The 27,695-nt window shown below is 46.0% G+C and overlaps 1 protein-coding gene across 2 annotated transcripts in view; it reads right to left on the bottom strand.

The window, feature by feature from the left end:
- Positions 1-1,050: 1,050 nt before the first annotated feature.
- Positions 1,051-27,695, bottom strand: part of galnt2 (UDP-N-acetyl-alpha-D-galactosamine:polypeptide N-acetylgalactosaminyltransferase 2) — a 78,754-nt gene continuing 52,109 nt past the window's right edge. Inside the window, exons 4-16 of one of the 2 annotated variants that reach the window (XM_042065813.1) lie at positions 17,785-17,883; positions 17,134-17,201; positions 16,407-16,472; positions 14,716-14,837; positions 11,047-11,134; positions 9,462-9,549; positions 7,445-7,548; positions 6,313-6,439; positions 5,345-5,437; positions 5,108-5,191; positions 4,419-4,563; positions 3,047-3,166; positions 1,051-2,047 (exon numbers count right to left, since the gene is read on the bottom strand). In XM_042065813.1, the coding sequence (XP_041921747.1) occupies positions 1,892-2,047; positions 3,047-3,166; positions 4,419-4,563; positions 5,108-5,191; positions 5,345-5,437; positions 6,313-6,439; positions 7,445-7,548; positions 9,462-9,549; positions 11,047-11,134; positions 14,716-14,837; positions 16,407-16,472; positions 17,134-17,201; positions 17,785-17,883 (1,360 nt within the window). In that variant the 3' untranslated portion in view covers positions 1,051-1,891. The remainder of the gene's footprint in view (positions 2,048-3,046; positions 3,167-4,418; positions 4,564-5,107; positions 5,192-5,344; positions 5,438-6,312; positions 6,440-7,444; positions 7,549-9,461; positions 9,550-11,046; positions 11,135-14,715; positions 14,838-16,406; positions 16,473-17,133; positions 17,202-17,784; positions 17,884-27,695) is intronic. The other variant, XM_042065814.1, reaches the window with a different exon arrangement.

Below are 27,695 nucleotides of genomic sequence, written 5' to 3'. Positions count from 1 at the left end.
ACAGCCAAGTCTGTATCTGCTTACAGTATAATGGATATCTGTTAAAAGGCAATTACCTTAAGTCATTGGAAAACACACACAGAAAAAGTTGTTGACAAACAAACAAACAAATAAAAGAGACAAATAAGATAGTCAAGTATTGATGCTATATGCGATCACCAGGTCACAAGACCTCTTCTGGTTTCAGACTGTTCAACAAAAACAAACTAAAAGAAAGATAGTGATTATGTCATACAACTGCAAGACATAACAATAATCTCTCATACAAGTCACCCACTAGAGCCTTCTGGAATTGGGAGAAATAGGATGAAATGTACTCTGCACAGAAGCCTACTGTAGGCCCAACAGTCTTGGCATCTGGCCGACAAGATGTGCTCATGGAGTGAAACACGGACACAAGACCGAGTACAGGGTAGAAAAATAAAACAAGTTGACAAGACTTACACCAGACCAGTCAGAAAGGAATAAGAGAATATACTGAACCATCAGTTCATATTTACTGATTCATAATATAATCACTTGATTCTTCTACATGATGTAACAAGCAAACAGACAAATAAAAAAGTGAGCATCTCCTTATAAGGTGTCCATGGAGAGAACAATGATGACAACACACTGCTTTTTTCTTTTTTTCTTTTTTTTGTCTTAGATCCTTCAAAGCATACACAAAGTGGGGGGACAAAACAAAAAGACGAAATGGCTAAATACACCATGTCTCTTTTCCCCCTCCTTAGTCTTCAATGTTGGAGTAAATTTGAAATGACCCAAGGGGGACCAAAGAGGACATGACGTGTCCACACACACAGGGGCAGCAGCCAGTGCTACACCACCCAAGACGCCAGCAGCCAATCCACTTTCTGGACACTCCTCAAGGTCCATCCTCCATCCCATTAGCAGGGAGTAGTATGGAGTACGTCGTTCTCGTTGTGGTCCACATTGCACCTTTTCTTTTCTCCCGTCCATCAATACCAGACCCTTGATAGAAATTGTAGAAAACAATGCTAGTCTTTCCCCCAGCCCCAGCCCCCCCCCCCCCCCCCACCTCCCAGCTTTAAACACAGAAATTCATGATCACTAGATCCCTCCACCCAAAAAAAGCGAAAAACCAAAAGAAAAGAAAACCCAAAAAAGCAGGCCAAATGCTTCAACCTTCGTCAAAGTCTGAGAGGGAGAATTGTGCTCAGTTGTAGAGTTCTCCCCCTTTGGGAAGCCGGGAACACTCCAAGAAGCAGTCAAAGGAACAAACCCCAAGTGTGCCGAGTGAATGACCACCGGTGGTCAGCTCTGGGGCGGCGGTGGAGCACCAGCTGGGAGCCGCGATGGAGACGGTTCAAAGTTTGTTTGTTTTTTTTGTTTTTTACATTCGACAATGTTAGTTATTTGAAAAGGAAGGAAAGAAAATATAAAAAAAGATTGTTTTCTCTCAGAAATGTGGTGGAAAATTCAATGGAGAAAAATAATGCGATAGAAAAATATTGACTTGAAAAAAGAAAGAAACAAATCCAGAAAGATTCAGGACATCAGAAAGAAGGAACAAGGAACTTAAATGAAATAAAAACACCAAAGAAAAGAAAAAAAAAAATGTAGATTCACTTTTCCAAGAAGGTGGACCAAAGTTGAAAACAATGAGGTATATAGTTGGATGGGAAATCTTCAACACACACACGCACACTGTTTCTCATATGCTCCAACACCCCACACACCATAGTCGCCCAGGACTGGTGCTCAGGTCCCACAACTTGGTGCCGTGTCCTGGATGGTGTGGCCCAATAGGCAGCCTGACAAGGCTCTACCAGGGTGGATGGACGATTGAGAGAGAGGGAGAGAGGGAGGAAGGGAGGGAGGGAGGGAGGATGAAGGGATGAGAGGAGTGAAAGGTGGAGAGGTGGGACTAGGGCTGCAGATTAAGGGTGAACTTCCACTGTTGCGTGAGCGAGGGGCTGCACACCTCCACGGTCAGCCCCCCCGTGCGAGCCCCTCGGCTGTCCAGGCACAGGTTACTGCCTACGTGCCGCAGCTTGGCGTTGCTCTCAATCTGCTCCCATTTCTACACACACACAGAGAATCAAAAACACAAACATGTTAAAAGATATACCCAGGGCTCATGGCATTTTTATTAGGCTGTGTGTATGTATGCGTCAAGCAATGGTCCAGCACAGTGTAGTGGGGATCTTGAATCCCTATCCGTTTTATAGTTTTACACAGGAGGTACTCAGAGTGTGGAATGGAATCCAGTTTCTTGTAGAAATCAAGCTCTCACATTAAAACCTTTCGGTCAGACCATGATGATGAGATTTGGTCTGAAGAAAAAAAAATAATAAAATCGGGTGGCGGTGGTCGGGGATTTTAACCAGGGGTCAATGGAGGGTCACTTAAAATGAAACAACCATTTAACAGCTTGTCACTAATGGACGGACTGATGTATCATTCCTGGCAGGAGCTGCAGGGGCTGTGGCCCGGAACTGGACCCCATCTGGCCCAGACACAGAGCTGCCCGCTAACTACAGTAGGTATTTTCCGGACTATAAGTCGCACTTTTTATATATATATATATATATATATATATATATATATATATATATATATATATATATATATATATATATATATATATATATATATACACACACACACACACCATAGTCGTATATATATATATATATATATATATATATATATATATACATACATACATACATATACACACACACACTACTATGGTGTGTGTGTATATATATATAAAAAGTGTGACTTATAGTCCGGAAAATACGGTAATGAGGCCACTGACCAATATATATATATATATACACACACACGACTATGGTATGGTGTGTGTATATATATATATATATATATATATGTGTGTGTGTGTTTTTTCCTCTTCATGACACATTTTTTGACTGGTGCGACTTATACTCCAGTGCGACTTATAGTCCAGAAAAATACGGTAGTATTTCACACGCACAATTGAAAGGCCTTCTACTTTTTGTTCTCTAGGGGAGCGGTGGTTGTTGTGATCGATCGCATCTGTGCTCGGCTCGCTCACCTGCCGGCTGTCGTTTTCCCTGCAGCCCTGCAGTTTGATTTGCGATCCTGCCGTGCGGTCCACCACCGTCAGGCACAGATCCATGTGCTTCACCGACTTGTCCTTGGTTAAGGCCCACTCCTGATGCAGAGGACACAAACCAGGAGGTGAGAGCGTTCCAACAGAAGCGTGCGCACACACACACAGCCAACACCCACACGGATCCACACAAGCCCACGTGAAGGCACAAACAAAAGAAGTCACATCATTGAACGCCTCCACAGACATGCCCTTCCAACAGAAACAGAACACATATTAACACACACACACACAGGTACATCATGAAAAAATAAGCTGAATACATACACACTTAACAATTCAGAAAGCAATATAATTACAGGAAAAAGGTAATCAGATGCCCCTACATAAGTGGATTAAAGGGAAGCTGTAGCTGTAGCTAATAATAATAATATTCTACAGCATTTCTCCCTGTTACGTTTCCATTAGCGCTTCATGAGGCTCAGCTATTCAACACGGACTGTTTGCTCTTTCAATAACATTCACAGCCTTCAGGCACAGTTAGCTCATGTCAGAGCTACAATGCCTCCATCAAAGGGAAAGAGCCTAGAGCTGCCTCTTGAAGAACTTACTGCACATGTGAAGCGTGACAAGTCATTTGATTTGATCTCAAAACAGAGGTCCTGCAATGAATGCTCTGGAGAAGGTTTGAGATCAGATCTGTGGCACTATGGAGCAATAAAGAGCTTGGATTTATAAAGATGCAGAGGGGACCTTAGTGGCAACAAAAATGTTGTGAAAGACCAAAGAATCTGTAGAATCTGTGGCTTAAATCTACCCACAAAGAATCTGCACCAAAGCTCACTAAGTGTGGGGGGCTCAGTACATGGGGTGTGGGGTATAAAAATAGTGGACATGTGCCCAGTATGGACAGATCCAAAGATGGACTTCGATCCACTGACCCATCCAGTGATACTGTCTGCATCTCTCGGAAAGCCTGCCTATTCACAGGCTATTCATTACCTGAAACCTACCAGGGGCATTATGGCCTTACGAGCATAGCCTACACTTAGCTTGAGCTCAATAGATCAACACAGGCTGAGAATCAGTGACTATTACATGGCAACTTGACACCTGCATATACCAATTATGGAATATAAACAGTGAAAAAAAAACACCACTGCAGTGCTCTCCCTGATTGTGGCAAAAAGCAGCCCTTACGTGACACCCACGAGAGTGTGTGTGTGTGTGTGTGTGTGTGTGTGTCTCTTGTGTACAAGACCACCTGCGTTTGACGGACCACCACACCCAGCAGATCACCCCTGTGCATCCTCCACCTCAGCTGGAGAAGACAAAGTTAGAAAGGGGTCTGTACCTGCGCTCGCAAAGGTACCTGATTGCCTCCGGCGTTATGGCACTCATAGACGCCCACCACCCCGTCGGCAAAGTGGCCCAGTGTGTCCAGGCAGTTGCTGCCCTGCTGCAGGGCCCCGAACGCGATGTCCTGGTGGTCAGGAACCCTGCCGGAGGGGGGAGGCGAGAAGGTAAAGATAATGAGTAAATCATGGGGGTGTTCTTACTGATGCCATTGGTGGGACCCATCAACAATACTAAGAAACAAACAAAGAAGGTAAACAGTGCATGGACTACTTTAGCCTCTTCCCAGTTTCCTGGAATCAGAACACACGATTTCCGAACGGGAAAAGTCTTGTGCATCTGAATGTAGATTTTGAAAGAACACATATTTATAGATCAAAGAATAAAAGGAGGACTTTGTAAACCAAAATATTTATTTTAATTAAAAAAGGGAGTGGGCAGCAGCTATTTTGGCCAGTCCAGTCCTTGGCCAGATGAAAAACAACCCTAATGGCTTGAGGATATGGCTTAACGCCTGCAGAGAAACACAGGACTCATGGGAGAAGGAGAATGTTGGCCATTGTCTACATGATCCATGGCTGACAAGATGTTTCCATAAACACATCCACGTCAATCATTTATTGGCCAGCAATGTGGCTGAATCTCGTGTGGTAGTGGCTGGCGTGGCGTGGCGTGGCGCGTCCGTACCGTAGCTCTGGGTAGACGTGCTCCAGGTACCACTTGAAGGGCTGGCAGCCCAACCTCTTCTTCATCTCCAAACGACTCTGAATGCTTCAGGCAAGAAAAGGAAGACGGTTAAGCTCAGGTCCAAACAATACAGATGCCTTGATGCACACCCCTTCACATGTATGCCTTTATTGGAATGTTGTTTAGTAGAATTCACTTATCTTGATGACATGAACACATGAAGTGGGGGATACATACTTGCCGTAGGGCACGTTTCGGGCTGAAGGCACAGCTGCGTAGTAAAAGTTCTTAAATTCGTCCATCCACACTTCAGCTGCTCGCCTTGTGTTCCTGCACAAAAACAAACGTGTTAGGAAGGGCTTAATCACTACACAGACATGAACGTATTACTGCAAGCAATCATAAAATAGTAAAATGTAGAATGTGCAACTATATGGCTGGACCAGTTAATGTCCTGCAACAATGCATCCACTCAGTTCTTAGTATCAGTTCTTTCTCTTAGACCAGTGTCCATCTCTGCATGGATTTTGTCAAAGTCCTTTTAGGCAAGTCCATCCACTCGGCGGCCATATTGCAACACATTTTGGGCACTTATCGGGCATCTATTTTGAGCAGAACTGTGCATGCTCAAGGCTTCACAACACCAACCTCGCTCTAGCGTGTGTTCACAACACATCACGATTGGCACAATGTATTCATATGTCGACTTTTTGCAGCGAAAGGGGCGGGATATGTATAGACAACTGCCATATTGGCATTATGAACTAAACCCATGCCTATCTATCTATTTTTTGAGTGTTGCGTCTCCTCGTGAGAGTAGAAGTCTCTGATTTTGGCCTGCAGTTCTGCCACTTCTTCACATTCACCACTAGAGGTCCCCATCTACCAGCTCCCACTTACACACACACACACACACACACACTCTACAACACCTCATTATTCACCAAATGCTCTGGGGAAAGTGAGAGGAGAGGGCTGAGAAAACCAAGCCCATCTGTATTCTGGTAATTGTCTCTGGCGTACACTCGAGTGTATTTGCTTGCTTGTTTCCCCCTGCTGTGATTTGTGCAGATGTGGTCTTAAGGGCTCCAAGGAGGGAACTGGGGAAGATTTCCAGTGGATCATTATCAGGTCCTAAGTCTTCTACTCTGGTGATGTTGCCATAGTTCTGGTCGCCGTGGTGATGAAAAGAGAGAGTGGGTTACCTGGCGAACACAGTTCCGCTGCCACCTGGAAAGGTGTAAGGATGCTGCTTGCGGAAGACGTGGCCGACGCGACTGCAGGGGATGATCTCAAGGCTCCCGCCGCACTGCCACACACGAAACGAGATCTCTGCAGGAGACACACACACACACACACACATAGACATGAGAACACACTCAGACACATAAAATGTACCCGTATGTGCACAAGTGTCCTTGCACACACACACACACACACACACATATATACGCAAAATATCAAATCATTTGCTGTGCAAGTACACATGTATGAGTCACACACCTTGCCAGCCTACTCATCATGTAGAACTCAAAAAATCCCCATTTCATCCTCTTTCTGTCATCCATTTTGAAAAGTCACGAGTTGGCCCGGTGCAAAACATTTTCCGTGGCAATAGAACGCCGAAAAGAAGTGCTGTGTTTGTGGAAACAGTCTCTCCACTGCCCTCTCCGTCCAAGAACACAGACATGAATATTTATACATGCCCATCTCCCTCAAACTCCCCTCTATGTGCCACCAGTAGCTTTTAACATGCCAAGCCTTATACTGGTGCCCCTGACCTCCTTTCCAACTGTACCAGTCTAAAGACTGACTTTTCTCTCTCAGTAGTTGGCCTTGTTTGGGACCCTGCCTCAGGCAAGAGCTTGGAGTGGTTGGGGGGGAGGGGCACAAAACAAAACAACTGCTTGAGAGGATGGGTTTGAAAAAGCACACACACACACACACACACATCCTTCAGGAGATGCTTTTGACATTCTTTCCGTAAGATATTCTTTCCACTTGAACTGCAGCTAAGACCTGCCACATCATGTTTCCTGTGCTTGCAGAGAGGAAGGCAAGGTAGGCTAGACGTCAAGCAGGAGTTGCTCAACACCATGTTCTATACTGTAGGCACTACTGAGCAAGGTAGAGATACTATAGACATACACCCTACATATTATATAATATAATATATGTGTGTATTATTTGCCACTGAAGCTCTCTACCCTTTGGCTATTCTTCTGATTTACATTTGTACAGTATGTGGAATAGATCGATCTGTATAACTGGGTCATGTGTTAATGCTCTGGATACTTGATGCTAACAGGCACTGAGTGCGAATGTGCATTTCCTTACCGAGGTTTTCTCCTCCCCACACGTCCATCATCATGTCATACTTCCCCAGCTCCTCAAAGTAGCCCTTGTCCATAACAAACAGGCCGCCAGCGATCATGGGGGTCCTGCAAAGGAAGGCCGAGAGACTAAAAAAAGGGACAAGAGCACACGGCACGCATTCTGACAAATCAAAAATAGACAAAAAGAAGAAGAAACAGCTGACATGGCCCTGGAGAGCCCTCACAGTGTCCCAGCAGCTCTTAGCCACAGAGCACTCCCACTCAGCCTGGGCCCTGATGATGAAAGACAGCTTTGTGGTACCCGATCCCCCCCCCCCCAAAGCCTAGCTGTCCTAATTAAAGGGAAGGCATCGGAGGGAGGCTATTTGGTTCCTCGCTCTCTGAAGAGGGAACTGACTGAGCCTTCGTTTGGAAGTGCTTTGGCTCTCATCTTGGGGAGGGTTCCTCTGAGGTGCGCTCTGGTGGCTTTTTGTTTTGGTTAATCTGCCATGCGTAATGACTCCGTTTTGGCGATCATTAGCCCCCCCCCCCCAAGGCTTGGCAGAGAGGGATCAGGGGCTGGATGGGCAAAGAGGCCTGGACCGCTATCGGCTCAAGTGAAAAAGTGCAGCATCATGCCAAGTTAGCTCCCCTGATAAAGGTATTGGCCATCTGCGAACAACATCTGCACAATATCACAATCTGAAGGCCAATGCATTCATAACACAGTTCACAGCAGAGAGGAAACAATGACACAGCAACAAAATCCCTTGCTCGTGCAGTTAGGTTGGGTAATCCCTCTTTTGTCTTGTACATCTGTATTCACACACAAACATTTAGGTTTCTGTACGTAGGCGTGCTGTTTGGCTGCAGTCATACACCTGGGATTTGATCCCTAACACACCCTTCCTATGACCCTCCTGCTACTGTTAAATGGGCTGAGCCACTATACTTCCCATCAGAAATAACACTGGTTATTAAGTAAGGGATAATGTATAGAACACCGGTCATTATGGGGAAAATAAGTCCCGACAGGGCGAACCGGACCCCGATGCGCCAGCGGAGGGGTCTTGTTTTGCCCTGAAGGGACTTATTTTCCCATGATGACCGGCGTTCTATACATTATCCCGCTTATTATACAGCTATTTGCCAAAACGAAAAAATAAACTCCATGATATGTCTCTTTACATTTATTTGTTACCGTTTCGTCGTGGCTTTTGCTGAGAAACAAATAGTTCGCAACACACGCTGAACTTGAATCAAACATTCTTTAGAACACAGCTGATCAACCGTCTGCTTTCACTTTTGAATGAAGTTCCAAGCACAAACTCCGTTGCCATTGACAGCGGTCATTCTTGTTTTCAGAGGTCCTTTCCCAAGAAATAATGACCGCTAGAACTTTCGGAAATCCCATTCAAGTCAATGGAGCATTCTACTTGCATTGTGAAGAGCCGTATAATAAAATATAATAGCATATGACCCTGCCTTCAATCCTGCTGGTCCTAAAACAAACATACATTTTTGCATTCGTCTGGTGAGGCTGCTCTCTGATGTGCTGAATCTGACACAGGATTAGGGATGGATCCCTGTGGCATGTCAACATTGAAAAACCTCAAACAAGCTGCCAAACAGACTGTCATGGCAGGTATCCAGGCCGGCCAAAAGGGTCCTTCTGAAGCAAAACTGAATAAATAAACAAAAGCTGCCTCCAATGTCTCCTTTGGGGGGCTTCTTGCATCCTTCCAGCTGTCAGATTTGGACTTTCTAAGCCCTCTATTCTACCGAGCCAGGACACTGAACACCGGCTCAGACACGATGCCTCAGTCTCTCCCCACCCCTGTCTCACACACACACGCAAATGCACACACACACACACACACACACACACACACACAGAGCTCTCTCTGTTTACAGCGTGCGTGTTCCTGATAAATTATTTGTAGAGGTGAGCTAGCCAGGAGGTGCAGACAGCTGGCGTTGGCACGCAGCGTGGCGTGGCATGGCGTGGCGTGGCACGGCGAGACGAGCCGGGCTCTTACTTGATGGGGGCGATGGGGTTGCCCTGGCGCGCTCGCCGCTGCTCCAGGGTCATGTAGTCCCACTTGAAGACCAGGTTCCAGTCGAAGCCTGCAGAGGGGGAGATAAGAGGTGGAGGTTTACTGGGCTTCGCAAGAGAGAAAAAAGCTTGGTGGCTTTTTTAGTTGGTGGCTTTGAGCTTCTAACACATTATCGTCTGGAAGTCTTCAAAGTGGGGGGAGGGGGGGTAAGCAGGGAGAAGTTCCAAAGATAAAATATAAACTCCAACCACAGGGCCAACAGGCTAAAAAAAACGAATATATAATGATACAGGAGTTTTTTGTCAGTCTATTCATTCAGGATGTCAACTACATACATGGAGCTTTTATAGCCTTGCAGTCCATAGGCATCCTTAGCTCACATACCGAGTAAAAAGCCACACACACAGACAAAAACATCATTCATCAGGATAACTTGACATCTGCATACAAATAAACACATTCAGACAAACACTTTCTTCACACAGCTGGACACAGTTGTCAACACCTGATCCTGTCTAACAATCCAGTCAAAGACAAAACAGAGCTGGTGTGGTGCCTAGAGGGCTGGTGTGGTGCCTACAGGGCTGGTGTGGTGTGTGCCTACAGGGCTGGTGTGCCTACAGAGCTAGTGTGGTGTGTGCCTACAGGGCTGGTGTGGTGTGTGCCTACAGGGCTGGTGTGGTGTGTGCCTACAGGGCTGGTGTGGTGTGTGCCTACAGGGCTGGTGTGCCTACAGGGCTGGTGTGCCTACAGGGCTGGTGTGGTGTGTGCCTACAGGGCTGGTGTGCCTACAGGGCTGGTGTGGTGTGTGCCTACAGGGCTGGTGTGCTGTGTGCCTACAGGGCTGGTGTGGTGTGTGCCTACAGGGCTGGTGTGCCTACAGGGCTGGTGTGGTGTGTGCCTACAGGGCTGGTGTGCCTACAGAGCAGACACAGTGTGCTGCCATTTCTAGAACACTTCAGTCACTTTCAAACCCTTTCCTTTATTTCCCACTGCAACTAATGGGGCATTAAAGACACAGTCTCTGTCAGTGTCTGGCTCTCCTCTCCTCTTCTCCCCCTCTTCTCTAGTCTCCTCCTCCTCCTCCGCGCAGGGAGAGTTAATTAGGCCTGTATGTGTGTGAGTTTTTTGTCAGTTGATTAGGCCTGTATGTGTGTGAGCAGGCAGCGCTTGCCGTGCTCTCTTAACACAATCAGTCTCCTTTCCCCAGACAAATCGATCAATCCATCGGGCCTCTTCCCTCCCCCAAAATCTTTATTTTTTTGCCCCCGAAGATTCGTTATGCTCTTACACGAGCCCAAGAACACACGCCCACTAGCATTCTCCCCTCATCAGTCACACACCCACACACACAAACAGTTACATCGATACAATTATCCCAACACACACGCATGTACACACATGAAAGCATGTGTGAGGACCCAAATACACACACACACACACAATAGAGGCCAAGATTAGGGGAATGTGTGGGGGAGTTCCTCTAAGGGAATACAATGTGAATCTGAGGGGCAGGAGGAAATGGTGAAGGATGAGTAAATGCAGCATTGGGGCACAAGCCACACACCTCCTTTGAGATCCGCAGACGCACCCACATACTGGAAGTTATCCATGTTGATCACGTCAATGATGGGGGAGACGACGCGTGACTTGTCCTGAGAGAGAGAGAGAGAGAGAGAGCGAGCGAGCGAGAGAGAGCGAGAGAGAGAGAGAGAGAGAGAGAGAGGAGAAAAAAAAAACAGGATGAGAGGAAACCAGCTCTGCGTGAAAACTTCAAAAGAGGCTGGGTCCCAACTGGGTCCAACAATGGGCAATCACTCACACTCCTGTCACTACATATGACACTGACACACACACACACACACACACACACACACCACAGTCACGTATGCCCACAGACCGTAAGAGTGGGTACACAGATGGCCTCAAACAAGTTAAAATACTGGGAATTCAATACTGGGCTTGTGCTGAACAGATGTATTCCAGGAGCAATAAAGGATTAGTAGCCCTTTGGCTAAAATTAGACTAGAAATGACCCATAGTAATCCAGGTATAATGAAGTAGCACACAGGAGTCTGTCCACAGCAGTGAATATTCCATCTCTGCCCTATTTCTCAATGTTTCATTTACTCAAAGTGGAAAAATTGTAAATGTCAGATTATGCAGTGTAGCCCAAATTTGCTTTTAATTTATGGGGGCCGGGTCCAGCCAAGCCACAAATAGATTTTCATGAATAACTGGACAGTCTGCTGAGAATGACATAACACACGTACACATTACATCATTTCAGAACAAGTCGTTTCTGCAGTACTGCAATATTTCTTCAGCAGTGCGATTTACGTGAGAGTGTGTGTGTGTGTGTGTGTGTGTGTCCAACTATGTGTCAACGGTGTGCAACCAATGGCCCCATATAAATGGTGTGTGACTGCAGTCCATCATCTGCTAGCTGAGGTATGAGCTGCAGAGTCTCAGTTGAAAAAGAAAAGCTCTGTTCAGTCCAAGCGGAGTTTTAATGAATTGAAATCTTATCATTGTCTGCGTCAGCCGTCTGATAATTAGCCCTTCCTCTGCTTGAGGGACAGTAGAGGCACTTCATCAAAGAGAGAGAGAGAGAGAGAGAGAGAGAGAGAGAGAGAGAGAGAGAGAGAGAGAGAGAGAGAGAGAGAGAGAGAGAGAGAGAGAGACAGAGAGAGAGAGAGAGAGAGAGAGAGAGAGAGAGAGAGAGAGAGAGAGCAAGCCTGTGTGTGTGTGTGTGTGTGAGTGCATGCAAGCCTGGATGTGTGTGCAAGCCTGTGTGTAAGCGTGTGTGTGTGTGTGTGTGTGTGTGTGTGTGTGTGTGTGTGTGTGTGTGTGTGTGTGTGTGTGTGTGTGTGTGTGTGTGTGTGTGTGCGCGCGCGAGTATGAGCGTGTGTGTGCGCATGCGTGACGATGTGTACGTGTATTATCTTGCTGGGTGTGGGCCAAACAGGATGTGTCTCCGGGTGCTAGTGGTTTGTTTGCCTCTACAAACACACACTTTCAACACACATGCTACCTCCCTAAACACACAGAGAGAGACAGAGAGACAGAGAGACAGAGAGAGAGAGAGACAGAGACAGAGACAGAGACAGAGACAGAGACAGAGACAGAGACAGAGACAGAGACAGAGACAGAGAGAGAGAGAGAGAGAGAGAGGAGAGAGAGAGAGAGAGAGAGAGAGAGAGAGAGAGAGAGAGAGGAGAGAGAGAGAGAGAGAGAGAGAGAGAGAGAGGAGGCAGAGTGAGTGAGTGTATGTGTGAGTGTGTGAGCATCTTGGCAAGCGTACTGGTTTATTGCCAGAGCTCCACAAGCCCATCTCCCCTACTGCAGAGTGACATGTCAACGAACTTCTTATCTGTCCATCGACACCTGTCCATCTACTTACCTGACTACATACACTATGTCTGTATCTGACTACACACACACTATGTCTGTACCTGACTACACACACTATGTCTGTACCTGACTACACACACTATGTCTGTACCTGACTACACACACTATGTCTGTACCTGACTACATACACTATGTCTGTATCTGACTACACACACACACATACACTATGTGTGTACCTGACTACATACACTATGTCTGTACCTGACTACATACACTATGTCTGTACCTGACTACATACACTATGTCTGTACCTGACTACATACACTATGTCTGTACCTGACTACATACACTATGTCTGTACCTGACTACATACACTATGTCTGTACCTGACTGCATACACTACACTATGTCTGTACCTGACTGCATACACTACACTATGTCTGTACCTGACTGCATACACTACACTATGTCTGTACCTGACTGCATACACTACACTATGTCTGTACCTGACTGCATACACTACACTATGTCTGTACCTGCCTGCATACACTACACTATGTCTGTACCTGCCTGCATACACTATGTCTGTATCTGCCTGCATACACTATGTCTGTATCTGCCTGCATACACTATGTCTGTATCTGCCTGCATACACTATGTCTGTATCTGCCTGCATACACTATGTCTGTATCTGCCTGCATACACTATGTCTGTATCTGCCTGCATACACTATGTCTGTATCTGCCTGCATACACTATGCCTGTATCTGACTACACACACACTATGTCTGTGTCTGACAACACACACTATGTCTGTATCTGGCTACATACAATACACTATGTCTGTATCTGACTACATACACTACTGTATGTCTGTATCTGACTACATACACTATGTCTGTATCTGACTACACACACTATGTCTGTAGCTGACTACATACACCTATGTCTGTAGCTGACTGCATTCCACACACTGTCTGTACTTGTCCATTTAGCTACTCATGTTTTTGAGATGGATAGAGAGATCTGGAGATCTACACCAACACCACTGCTGTCTATACATTCTTCAGCTGGGCACTCTGCCTGCCTGCATGACTGTCTCTCAATCTGCACAGCACTCTGATAAGTGCTCCTTTGGGCCACCTTGGATCTATCTTTACATCCATGTGTTCTCCTGCCCTTCCTCCCTCCCTCCCTCCCTTCAGTGTGTGTGCGTGTGTGTGTGTGTGTGTGTGTGTGTGTGTGTGTGTGTGTGTAAAAAACACCTTTACTGTGGCAGCCGTGTTTTTTGTGCAGCTCTACAGGCTGGGAAGAGAAAGCAGTGGGCAGACAAAGCCCTGAGTCAGCAGAACGTGTACCTAACCACACACACAAATAAACGGTTTACTAAACCTGGAGTATTGTGCAAACAAAGCTGACGGATTTTGTTTGTATTTCTGTGGGTCTGTGTCCATGTGTGTGTAAGTATTTGTGCAACCTTGTGTACCTGTGTGTGTGTGTGTGTGTGTAGATAAGTAAGGATGAGAGTGAAAGAACATAGCTGGCATGGAGGCCTCATGGGAGGGGAAAACACATAAGCTGAAGGCATATCTGATGGCACAACAAGTCAAGAGAGGCTCCAGAGATGAAGAGGAGTGTACAGTACAGTATGTGAGTGTGACAGGGTGAGTGTGGCCATGAGGTGGCCAGAGAGAGAGAGCATGTCCATGTCACAGAGGCACGCGGGGAGAGACAGGAAAGGAAGCGGACACTGGGTGTGCATGTGACGACACTTGTGTATTTCCCCATTTCTATGCTTTCATATGTAACTGTGCTGTGTTTCAGTGTGTGTGTGTGTGTGTGTGTGTGTGTGTGTGTGTGTGTGTGTGTGTGTGTGCGCTGACCTCTGCCACCCGCTCCAGTAACGGCTCCAGCCAGTGCTCGTTGCACTCGCAGTGGCTGTCCAGGAAAGTGAGGACCCCGGACGTTGCGGCGTCCGCCCCCCTCACCCGCGAGCGCATCAGACCTGGACAAGACAGCAGAGCAGAGGATAAGTCTTACACAACCCCCACCAGCACACCCAAACCCACTCACTCACTTTATTTCCTCAACTCATTGTCATGCCTGTGGCATGCGAGTTCCTCTCCTTGTCTTGTTGTTAGTGAGACTTGAACAGATCACCTTCCCACAGTGTGACACAGTAAGACCTCAGAGAGCAGTGGGTGGACTCCGCACTGGACCCAGATTTGACCCCTGTCAGTTCTGGCCAGTTCAGTTTTCTGATTTTCTTAGTTCTTAAAATATAAAATGCATTCTACCTATACGTATAGCACAGTGTTTCTCAAACTTTTTCAGCCCAAGGACTACTTAATCAATATAAAAAAACAAAAAAAAAAAAAACACAAGTAGAGTGTTTACACAATAGGCCTACTCAATGAACCACCTTGCTTATTGTCTTTGCATTTTGCTTATTGTGTCAGGAGGATTTATATGATTTAAACTGGCATAGCTTACATAGGCAATGTTGCAGAACTGTTTGGATTTACATACAAGTTGGGTTCAATATTGAAAACAACTCATCTATATTATATTTAATCACGTCTGCTCGCAGACCACTTGGGATAGCTTGCGGACCACACTTTCAGAAACACTGGTATAGCACATTAATAATATATCAACAACACACAACCATACAGTATGTGTACACAACTACAGTATGAACCCTACCGACTTTGAAGCAAACTTTGGACTGATGACACATACTTTCTGATGACTAAACAAGTGGTTACATGAGTCGACTGCCGGGGCCTGATCCTACCCTTTAATGACCCACTTCCTGAAAATGACTCTCCTAGCATGCCATACTGAGCCAATAAACAGCCATATAATTAGCATATCTTTGACAGACATTTCGTGAACCTGCTGCGTTTGCATATTTTAAATTGTACAGGAGGTTGGGGGGGGGGGGGTTGCTGCTGACAGCGGCTAGGCATTTCATAGACTCTCTGCTCTCGCAGGTTAACAAGCTCAACAAATTTATGAGCTGTTTATGCCCAGCACATGTCCAGAACACAACTCCGACTTCAAGGGGATGGAGAAGGTCAATATCCGCTCTGAGGACCTCCGACAGAGGAAATTGAGCTGTGCAAAGATAGCAATAGTGCACACTTCAGAACAATGGCCTGGTCTCTTTGGCTGGGTTACAGATGCGCACTTTATAGGGTAGAAATACAGTCTCCTCTCTCCTCTCACCACATATCCCACAAACACACTCCAAATAAGCTATTTCTGTAACAAAACTGGCCATTGTTTAGCAGTGGCTATTTTCTCCTTCTCCATAAACTGGTGCGCCGCTGTTCTTTATGGGGATCAGTCTAATAGAAAAGGAATGCCAAGACTCAGACTTTTGGGTCTTTACTTGGACTTGACAGCTGTTTGATCTATAAATATTTGTTCCCTGATTTCCAAAATGCGTGACTCAAATAGGCTTTTCATGTGAAGGGATCTGTCTACAGGTTGATGAGAGGGAGGCTTATTTTGCCCATGCATAACTTTGTTTGCCAAACCAACAGATTTTTTGCCTGAAATCTCATACCTTCTCGACGATCGTTTCGAAGGATCCGGACTTTTTCTATTTTTCCCAACAAAGCCCCATCTTCAGCTGTAAACATAAACAGGAGTCATTACCTGAAAGCTGTGGCAACAAAGAGAGAAGAGACGCAGAGACTGTGGCAGAAAAGTACAGTTAAGACACAGCAAAGCCATTACGACATCATTACTGTCGAGTGAGGACAGCTTCAAAAACCATCAAGGACTATGAGGCACTGAGAAAGACAAAAGGGTGCGACATAAAAGGTTGGAGGCAAGCTAGGAACACAGAATGAACTCCACCCAAGAATACATGATACAGATATACAACAGCATCTATACATGACACAGATATACAACAGCATCTATTTAATCATCAAAAGCCCAAAGAGGAGAAGGAAAGAAAAAATAAAACTGCACAGCGGCCTGAAGAACAAGTGGGCAGACACGTTGTTAGAGAGAGAGAGCGAGCGAGAGAGAGCGAGAGAGCGAGAGAGCGAGAGAGCGAGAGAGAGAGAGAGAAAGAAAGAAAGAAAGAAAGAAAGAAAGAAAGAGAGCGAGAGAGACATATCCAATGAGCAGAGGCTCTGGAGCTTCTCACGCCCTGTGGCCCAGGTGGGGGGTAGTGGATGAAGGAGGGCTGGGGCTAGAAGAGCTGTGTGGATGAACAGGTGATGAGAGGTGGCGGTAGGATAAACCCGCTTCACCATGGAGGGCTAACGAGGGACACTCACGGTTGTCACTGTAATCGTCCACCAGGATGATCTCCTTGATTAGGGGTGGGGGGCTCTTCTTCAGCACGCTAGAGAGAGAGGGACAGGAGGAGACAGAGGGGAGGAACGAAGAGTACAAGAGTCCGAGTGAGAGGTCAGGGTCAACCACTGGACAGGAACTGTGAAAAAATCTTCTGGAGAAGTGAAGACGACGTGACTACAGGAAGAATCTATTGTGTTTGTGTTTATAAACATTTGATGCAAAATAAATTCCTGAAGAGAACAAAGTGTTTTCTGAACACAAGCACAAGAATGCGTGTTCGGGCATGGGGGTCAGACCACTTTGCTATGTGTGAGAGTGTGTGTGTGTGTGTGTGTGTGTGTGTGTGTGTATGTCCGTGAGAGAGATTGTTTATTTATGGGCATGTCTTGAAAGTAGTCTTGGAAGATGTTTGCTTCCAAGTACAGGTTCTACACATGTTCCATGTTTAGATGTACGAGTGTGTGTGTGTGTGTGTGTGTGTGTATGTCCGTGAGAGAGATTGTTTATTTATGGGCATGTCTTGAAAGTAGTCTTGGAAGATGTTTGCTTCCAAGTACAGGTTCTACACATGTTCCATGTTTAGATGTACGTGTGTGTGTGTGTGTGTGTGTGTGTGTGTGTGTTCTCACCTGACCACCGTACGCAGCAGTGCTGATCGGGCCTCATTGTGGAAGGTGATCACCACACTAGATGCTGGCAGGTCTTTCTTCCACTGTTTGTGGCGACAGCTGTGATTGACAGAGAAAAGCAGACCTCAGACTTGTGCATCACATTCCACACCAATTTATTCAGTAGACAGCGTCTCCACAGCAACATGCTAGACAGGACAGGTATACGTTATACCAGCATGTGGCCTGCTCGGGAATCGAACCCGTGACCTTGGTGTTAGCATCTTGCCCTACCAGCAGAACTACTGCAAACTCATCCATAATGTATCAGTGCTTGTGAGTACAGAACGAGCTCTTGCATAAGTATATTTAAGTATTTAAAACAGGTCTGTTGTGGACATGGTGAAAGCATTCATTGCTACCGTAGCCGCCAACCATAACGTTCTTTTGTTCCTAGGCCCTGTCACAACACTGGAGACTGAACTGGAATCCAATGGAAGGGTGCGTCTACCCTTACAGAAGTGGAGACGGAGACCCATATCAAGTCCAAATCAGGGCCATCCGTATTCTGGAGTCTGGTGCTATTCAGCTCACAGGGTGGGAGACACTAAGTGTGGGTTTGTGAGTCTGAATGTCAAAAGCTCAGCTTAACAGGCCACCCCAGGCCGTGCCCGTGTGGAGAGCATGCCCACACAGCAGGGAGGAGCAGTGGGGTACGTGTGGGGTATTAGAAGGGTGCGCGTGGGGTATTAGAGGGGAGCTCCGGTCCGGAACGCTCCTGTGACGCTTCTGTGCAGACGAGTGACAGCAGATAGTCATGCATGCGTGACCCAACATCCTCCTCACACATGCCCGCATGCTCTCACACACACACACACACACACACACACACACACACACACCCCCTATGCACTCATTCTCGCATACAGACCACATGAACACACACCCTTAGTCCCCACACACACACACACACTCTGGGAGGTTTTAATTTGACAGGAAGGGCTAATCCTCTAGAGCCAAGCTGCTGTGTGCTCTAGTTAGGTCAAGAGTGTGTGTGTGTCTTTCTCTCTCTGTGTGTGTGTGTGTGTGTGTGTGTGTGTGTCTGTGACTTGAAATTGGCAGACACCAATTCGCATATGGGTGAATCCAAATGAGAGGAAGAGACAAAGACAATGAGAAAGCGTGAGTGTGAGCAAGAGAAATGATTTACTCTCCTATACTGTAGCTGAGCTCAAGAGAAATGATTTACTCTCCTATACTGTAGCTGAGCTCAAGAGAAATGATTTACTCTCATATACTGTAGCTGAGCTCAAGAGAAATGATTTACTCTCATATACTGTAGCTGAGCTCAAGAGAAATGATTTACTCTCCTATACTGTAGCTGAGCTCAAGAGAAATGATTTACTCTCATATACTGTAGGTGAGCGTGAGCAAGAGAAATGATTTACTCTCATATACTGTAGCTGAGCTCAAGAGAAATGATTTACTCTCATATACTGTAGGTGAGCTCAAGGCAGCCAATAAAGTGAATGGCTTACACTACATGAGAAGAGTGTGAAAATGACAAGGAGACAGAGTGCAGCTCTTCCTGCTGTACAATAACAAAGGGAGGATTTCTCGTAACACTCTTTGAAACCCAAATCCACTGTGCCACTTCTCCTTTTTAGACTTACACAACCGCCCCCCCCCCCCCCCCACACACACACACACACTTTTTTCCGCGTCATCTTCACCACACACTTAAACTCAACCCTTTTCCCCCTAAAGTTCCCCAAGTTCATCTTGAATCAGTTCCCAGTCTTGCCATTACGGTGCCAGTCTTAGTCACGGGCCTCATGTCTGTAGTTACTAGCAAAAGTGCTGGTTGTTAACAGAAGTGCCCATTAGACATAAAATGACCACAGTCTGCATTCCTCATGCAAAGAGGGTAAAGCCGCATCTTACTACGACCAAAACCCAATAATCCACATCAAGTCCTAAAAGGTGGCTTACTTAAAGAAAGTGGGGGCGTGGGAAGGGAGTGTGCGTGTTGGGTCAGTTTAGCTGACCTAACTGGAGACCTTACAGATCATGGAGGGCTTTAGTCCTTTCCTCTTACAGGTCTCTAACCAGCCTGGAGAGAGAGGCCAGTTTAGGAGTCCAAGTCCCATAGGCAACGGTGGAGGAGGGATTCTGGACCTCCACGACACTGAGCTGTAGCAGTCTGCCATAGAAAAGAACCTTTCATTCCTAAAATAAGGTTAGGGGAGCACGTGGCACCTCTCCTCCAGGTTCTAGAACTTCCTCTTCTTTTTTTACAGTTGAGGCCCCTGAGTTTGTGCGGTCGCCAAGGCAGCACTCATTTAATCGCGATCAGATGACTTGAAACACATACACTCTCTCTCTCGCTCCCTCACACACACACACAGTCTCTTGTGTTGTGACAGCATAACAGCCACTGTATAAATGAGCCTGCATGATGGCCCAGACAGCTCTCATTTGCTAGTGCTCAGAGTTCTCACACCTCGAACAGACACACACAGACACAGAGACACAGAGACACACACAGACACAGACACACAGAGACACACACACACACACAGACACACAGACACACAGAGACACAGAGACACAGAGACACAGAGACACAGAGACACAGAGACACAGAGACAGACACACACACACAGACACACAGAGACACAGACACACACACACACACACACACACAGACAGGCACGTGGCACCTTGTGTCGTGGCAGCTCATCTTCCTCTCTGTGTACAGATGAGGCCTGGAGGCTTTACCAGCCACGTGAGCGCCAGACAGCACGCCAGCACAGAGGCAACCAGAACAGCCACTTAATACCCAAACCAGCCGCCACACACACACCTCGCCAACAAACACTGGCAAAGAAGAATAGGTAACGGGAGACGCAGAGAGGGAGACAAATGAGACGAACAAGAGGGGAAAGTGAGAGTCTGATGGAGCGCACAGGCTCTGATGTAGATAACGACCACCATTAGAGATTCAGGAAGAAGAGGAAGACAGAGAGGAGCAACACGCCTATGATGGGAGAGATCATGGAGGAGAACTCAAAACCACACAACATGCATCACAACATCATCAAAACCACAACATAAAAATCACATGTAGAGTTTTACATGTCCCAAGGTACTACACGCATGATCGGTCATCAGTAAGCAAGTACAATATACTGGGAGCAGTAGGCTACATAGATACAGTACAGTGTAATTGAGGTTAGGATTAGGTTTAAGATTAAGGTCAATATGAAACCAATATAATAAATAATACAATAATACAACAATAATAAGTACTTACTTGGAAAGCACATCACATCATCAATCCATTAATAATTAGTCTACATAAGAGTAATTCTGTAATAAGCACCAAAATGGAACTGAAAATCACTTTACGGGCCAGGATACCATCACGAGTGGACCCATGTGGGCCTTTCGAGCGCATCCGGCCGTCCCCCGTTGCTGAGCCGGGGCCGGCGTTGCCGTATGCCACACACTTAATTAGAACAGGAGCGCAGCCCGAGTGCCAGACAGCCTCCGCGTCCCCGGTGAGCCGGCGGCTGGCTGTGCCAAAAACATTTCCATTAAGGGCCTGTGGCCTCCTGCCATGTTTCAGGCAACAACAACTGAGGCGCACACACACACACACACACACACACACACACACACACACACACACACACACACACACAAGTCCTAAAACAGTAAACAAAGAGCATGTGTTCCCCGTTACCAAATAGGCATTTGGTCCTACCAAACATGAGGAAGCAAAAAAAGAATGCAGCTTAGGGACAGGAGAGATGGGCTTGCACACGTTCACAGAGTGCATGAGAGCGAGGGAGATGACATTGAAAGTTTTGCATCTCATTAGAAATGAGCCATTGCAGTACAGGGCCTAGTAAGGGATGTGCACACCAGATGACTGACACACACACAAACACACACAGGCACGTGAGAGTGTGCTGACCTGCGTTAAGGAAGAAGACCCTTAAGAGAGAACAAGATACGTTTCCTCAGAATGCACAAACCCCAGGGGAGCCATCACGGGTCAACACTGCATCCTCTAAAGCTAAACAAACAGACGTCCTGGAGACATGGAGGTGACCTGGTCGTGGGCGGCAGGAGCATAGCAAGGCACAGCAAAGCAGCTTCACACTGCACACTGCCCATACCTAGAGGACTCCCTTTGTCCCTCAGCAGGGGTGGAGAGGGAGAATGTGTGTGAATGTGTGCGTGGGGGTGAATTGTGGGACTTGTAGTCTAAGCAGACACAGACAAAGAGGAGCAAGCAGCACGTAAAAAAAGGATCCATTGGGCAACAGTCTTTCGCATCGGACCGAGTCCTCAAGGGCTTAGAGTGAGACTCTGGCGGTGAGCTGACGGCGGTTTTCCACTTCACCGGGTGGCACCACTACTCCTCTGTGGCTGCGGTTTCCAGGTCATTTCTTCAGGCGTGGACGTCTGCGTTTGTCATCAGAGGTAGGCGTTTCGCAATGCCGCCAAGGCTCAAGAATAATTATAATCCAGAGCATCTGCTCAGACAAACAAGCAATATGATCTGTACAATTCCAACCAGGAGCAAAACAACAAAAACAAAAGTAATTGCAGGAGTAAATCACAAGTCAGAGGAGACGACCCTGGGATTCCACAGAGATGGCAGACATTTGGTCCGACAGAGAAGGCCTGTCTGGGGATGAGTCATTAACACAACCAGATGAAATCAGTAAAAGCCACAAACATCTCCCAAATTTTAGATCAGATCTTCCACACTATGTGCACAACATTTTTTCATCTTGGGCAGTGGTCCCCAAACTTTTTCTTCCGAGGGCCAGCTCACTATGCCTGGCTCTAAGAGAGGGCCAGAGACTCGAAGTATATCAGTAGGCCTAACCATAAATAGCTTAGTGCTGTGAACAACAGCAGTGTACCTTAGTTGAATATTCCATTACATTTAATCATAGGCTACTGCAATTTAATACCATTGTTAGCTGTGTTTATGTTGCCATCGTGTCATATCAGTGTAAAATGTAGCTCAAATGAAATAATATTAATAAAAATACTTTTCCCAAAAGCATTCCCAAAAGTATTAGCAGGGATCCCAAAAGTATTTTATTCAAAAATGTGTGAACTCTGAACTCTGTCTTTGCATACACAGCTCAAGTTGTGAACAAGCAATATCCTACTAAGTACTCAAACTATGAGAGTTTTATGAAGTGCTGGCAAAAACATCTGAAATGAACTTTGTGAACGAGTGAATAAAAATAGAAATAATTATCCCAGAAAGTCCCGAAAATATGACTTGATTAGAAGTTAAATAGTTATTAACAATAAATTGATAAACTTCTAGGATACTTTGAGCACTGATGCAGTCAGCATAGGCCTCTTATATTGATTGCAGGTAGGCTTTTATTCAGTTTTCAATGGCAAACGCGAAACAGCGCCAAAACAACCACCAGTGGACAGAAATAGTATTACATGTATACTGTTAACACTCGCCATAGAGAATGAATGGGGGAAATTACAGAGTTTGTAGTTTGGCGATGTCGTACTCCCGTGCGGGCCAGATGCTATATACCACAGACATGTTTTGGGGGGCCACCCAAAATGAGGGTGTATTCGGCCCGCGGGACGTAGTTTGGGGACCACTGATCTTGGGCGTCACACTTCATGCCAGTTTAATCGATGCCATTCTATCTTCAAGGTGACGATGGACTGTTAAAAAATATGATAAAAATCTAAAAATTTAATTTAAATCCTATAACAAAACATATCTAGATAGGAGTGTGGGATTCATTAAAATAACATTTCAATCCCATTACTAAACCTAGCCAACCTTGACCATGCCTAGGCTGGTTAAGAGTATTTTGGGTATTGGATATTTCAATGTGGTAATATGGTGGCAGCATGGAGGGGAGGGTCTCCAGGACACTGGTTTCACTGTTAAGCCTTCATGGAGGTGTAGTGGGCCTAACTTAACGAAACATCGGTGAATGAGGGTGCCCACTTGATAACCCCAATGACATGCCGCATACTATATACTGTTGTTGGATGGGCCATTTGTCTTGTGTTTATGACCATTTGTTGGCGGATTTGTGGGTAGCGTGCTTTTTAAAGTGAATTTGAGTAAGGGCTTCTGAATGTGTTTTTACCTTGGATTTTGGCACAAGGGATTTTAACATCTAATCCTGTGTATTAATGTAATTATCTAGAGAAGAGTGTGAGTTGCAAGTTGAATACAGTTATCAATCATAATTTCCTTCTAAATTGTAAGCAGGTTTGACAGAAGAATCCTATATTCAGATGCATGTGTGCATTGCCCATCATAGTTGTGATGCTTTTCATGCAAACAGAAAGTGTGCCGGTCGACAGGGACGACAAGATGGAAATCTAATTTGGGTGGGAAATGAGCTGTAATTTGTGTCCAGAGGACTCCACCATTTCCATTTACAGACCCCGGCCAGGCCAGGAAAAGTGGGCTCCATTTCCTTGTGATTGCAAAGCCACTACACAGTCCTGCAATTCCCTGAGGCATTATGTTGTCATAACCATTGGCAAAATGACAGGGAAATGATCATTTTGAACATACTCTCTCAGTTACCAAGCTCGCACAGGGACAAAAAGCATACCAGCATCGCAGAGTTTGGACGCGATCTGGACATCGCTCCTGTTTGTCTAAAACACCTCCTTTGTGAGCCACCCAAGTGGTGGTCCACTCCTGTCCAAGCGCACTTCGACTCATGCATGGCCTGTGATTACAGCAGGCTTCCTGGACACGAACAACACCAGCACTCCGTCGGTGCACTCAGAAATTCAGCAAAGGCCTGGACACACAGGCGCCCTTTCTACCTCCCTCCCAAGCCAAGTATAGAGCAGACATTCTCCATGTCTGATACGTGTGACTGATACCCATCCATTCATGACCAACGCAACAGAGCGGAACTTGCTGGCTTGTTTTTAAAAGGTCAAATACACACTATGCAGACTTGTGCAATCCTCTCAACTGGCCAGTGACAAACAAATCTACATTTCACATGTACTACGGTTTATGACTAACTTCTGACCAGTTCCTTCCTAGTGGACACACACAGCATTCTAGGAAAAACATTGTATGAGCTAACCCTTTTATCGGGAAAGTCATCCAACCCCCAGAGACCAGCCCTAAACTATTCCACGGTTCACATCCAGTAGCCAACAGAGATAAAACAGTGACAAGACACTTGAAGTAAACAAGATCAAATCACAGTGAATAAGGCACTGTTTCCTTGATACCGGCCTAGGTGGAGAAGGGTAAAAACAAAGGGAGGAAACAAAAAAAAAAATATATATATATATTATTACAGAACTGTCAGGAAAGCTTCAGACAAGCCCAACAAGCCAAATTAAATATTTGTCCTTGTGGACTTTGTCCCTCTGATTTCCAACACAGATGTCTACTGGAACAGTTGGCAAGAAGGGGTCATCTTGGATTTTTTTTTTTCCCAAGGTAGGAAAACGCTCACCGACTCTCAGCGGGGGAGAGGCATAGAACATGTAAGGGCTTTTAACATGTATAGTTACCCATTTCAAGGTACAGAGTTCTAATATTAGCTTAGCATTTCAGCATGACTTACATCTTCAGAGCTTAGTATAGATTCTTAGGATTTACTAAGATACAGTAAATCCACTGTTTATCAGCAGCATTTCAAAAGTGAGTAGTTCTTTATCGTTTTTCTGTCTTCATACAGGCCCAATCCCCCTGGACACCACCACAGAGACAGCCTTCTTGTCAAAGCAATCAATAACAACAGCTCAGCTTAGAAGTTTCAGAAATGCCAAATAAGACCATTTCTGTTCCAGCGAGCTCTAGCTGCCATTTCAGCTTTGCTGATTGATGTATGGAATGGGATGATACCGGAGCGGATAGATTGATGGATGAACAGATAGCTATATAGATGGCTCGACGGATAGAGGATAAATGATGGATATGTAGCCAAGCCAACAGAGTTTGAGTCGTGCATGTAAGACAGACCATCACTCATCCTTCACACTTCACCGAAAGAATGTCATCTAGGCACTCCATGTACCACCCATTTCCAATAACTATAAATAAATAAATTAAATGCAACCACAGATGAAGACATACTCCTGCCCTGCAGCCAAATATGACATCAATGTCACGATAGCCGCGAGCTCCGGTAACCTCACACTCACTCAGTGACTCCAAGGCACCCTCGGAGCAGGGATTCTGAACAAGGCTCAACCCCCCCTACCCAACAGGCTAATTATTCAGACATTACCAACCCCCCGAAACCCACACACACTCATTTCCTCACCGCCACCCAAAGCCCCAGCTCACAGCAGAGCGCCGTGCGGCCAGCTAACAACAGAACGCTTCCTGAGGCAATTAATATTATATTTATGGTTCAAGTGCTTAGTCTAACTGAGGGAGTAGAAAGGAGCCAAACACCGTAGCACAATGTAACATTTCAGGAGGTTGGAAGCCTGGATGATATAGGAATGCATTAATATTTCAAACGACTGGCGCTTGATACTTTTATGCACTACGCAGTGTCGCTTTACTGCCGGTGGCTTTCCCAGGAGTGCCAAGGCCACTGATGTCTAATAAGTTCTGTGTTCTAGTCAGAGAGAGCTGGGTTCTCCACAGGCAGATCATGAAGAGCCACGTTACTGGTGATAAAATGCCCTCAGAGAGCTAGTTAGGTACCGGAGAGAGGAAGGAGAGAGAGAGAGAGTAAAAAGATGGAGGACGACAATTCAGACGCAGAGGTAGTAAAACACAAGGGGAGAGGGAGAGAGGTGGAGGGGGAAAGTCTGAGGCACTAGAAAGACAGAGAGAAAGAATGACCACATAAATACAAAGGAAAGACAGATAACGGAGCAAGTGACCAAGGGAACTGTATGATACTAAAGGAAAATAGAGACAATGTGAGGCACACCTACAGAGAGAGAGAGAGAGAGAGGAAAAGAGAGAGAGAGAGAGAGGAAAAGAGAGAGAGAGAGAGAGGAAAAGAGAGAGAGGAAAAGAGAGAGAGGGAGAGAGAGGTTTCTGTGTGTTCTTGGTGGGGGGGCCCAGTGGTGGGTGCTTAGCCTCCCAAACACAACTTCCTGCCTGTCTGCTGTAAATCACGGGCGAGCCGGGGAGAAGCACTGCGCAGCGGATCGGCCCGCCCGAGTCCCTGCCTCGCAGGAACAATGATGGGAGAGTGCACTTGTCCACTAACCAAAACAGAGAAACGCTCTTTCAACAAACCAAAACAAGAGAGGCAGAGAGAGAGAGAGAGAGAGAGAGAGAGAGAGAGAGAGAGAGAGAGAGAGAGAGAGAGAGAGAGAGAGAGAGAGAGAGAGAGAGAGAGCGAGAGAGAGAGAGAGGCAGAGAGAGAGAGAGAGAGAGAGAGAGAGAGAGAGAGAGAATGCTTGTTATGATAAATGTTTAGCAAGGGGGGTACGTCAGGCTGGAGGCACGCTGGTGTGGGGAGCGGGGAGCGATGAAGTGGGGCTGGTGGCTCCACTAGTCTGTATACCAAAGAGCACTTGGGTGCCATGGCTATTTGCAGCATCTCTCCCTCTCTCAGAAAAAAGAGTGCCCTACTGTGAGGAGAGTTCTTTAGTCTCGTCATTGTGTCCTTTGATCTTGGAAATAGATGTGCGCCTATCGTTTTGAAACAGCTTAAAAAAAAAATGTTTGTCTCCGTTTTGACATGCCCTGGTCTTCTCTACGAGTGGATTATTATCTGAACGATAAACAAAATGACATGAAGCAAACTGAAACTGGCAGTTACATTTGAAATCACATGAAACATTATTAATGCAATTGTACAGCTGCAGCATATGAATGCATTTTCCGTTTGTATGTCTGTAAGTGTGTGTGAATGGGACTATATAGGCTCTATATGGTTCATAAATAAACATCTGTTGAA

This window comes from Alosa sapidissima, chromosome 16, assembly GCF_018492685.1.
Source record: "Alosa sapidissima isolate fAloSap1 chromosome 16, fAloSap1.pri, whole genome shotgun sequence".
Lineage (NCBI taxonomy): Eukaryota > Metazoa > Chordata > Actinopteri > Clupeiformes > Clupeidae > Alosa > Alosa sapidissima.
Note: the sequence above shows the minus strand (reverse complement) of the source record. Positions and strands in the feature narration are given on the sequence as shown.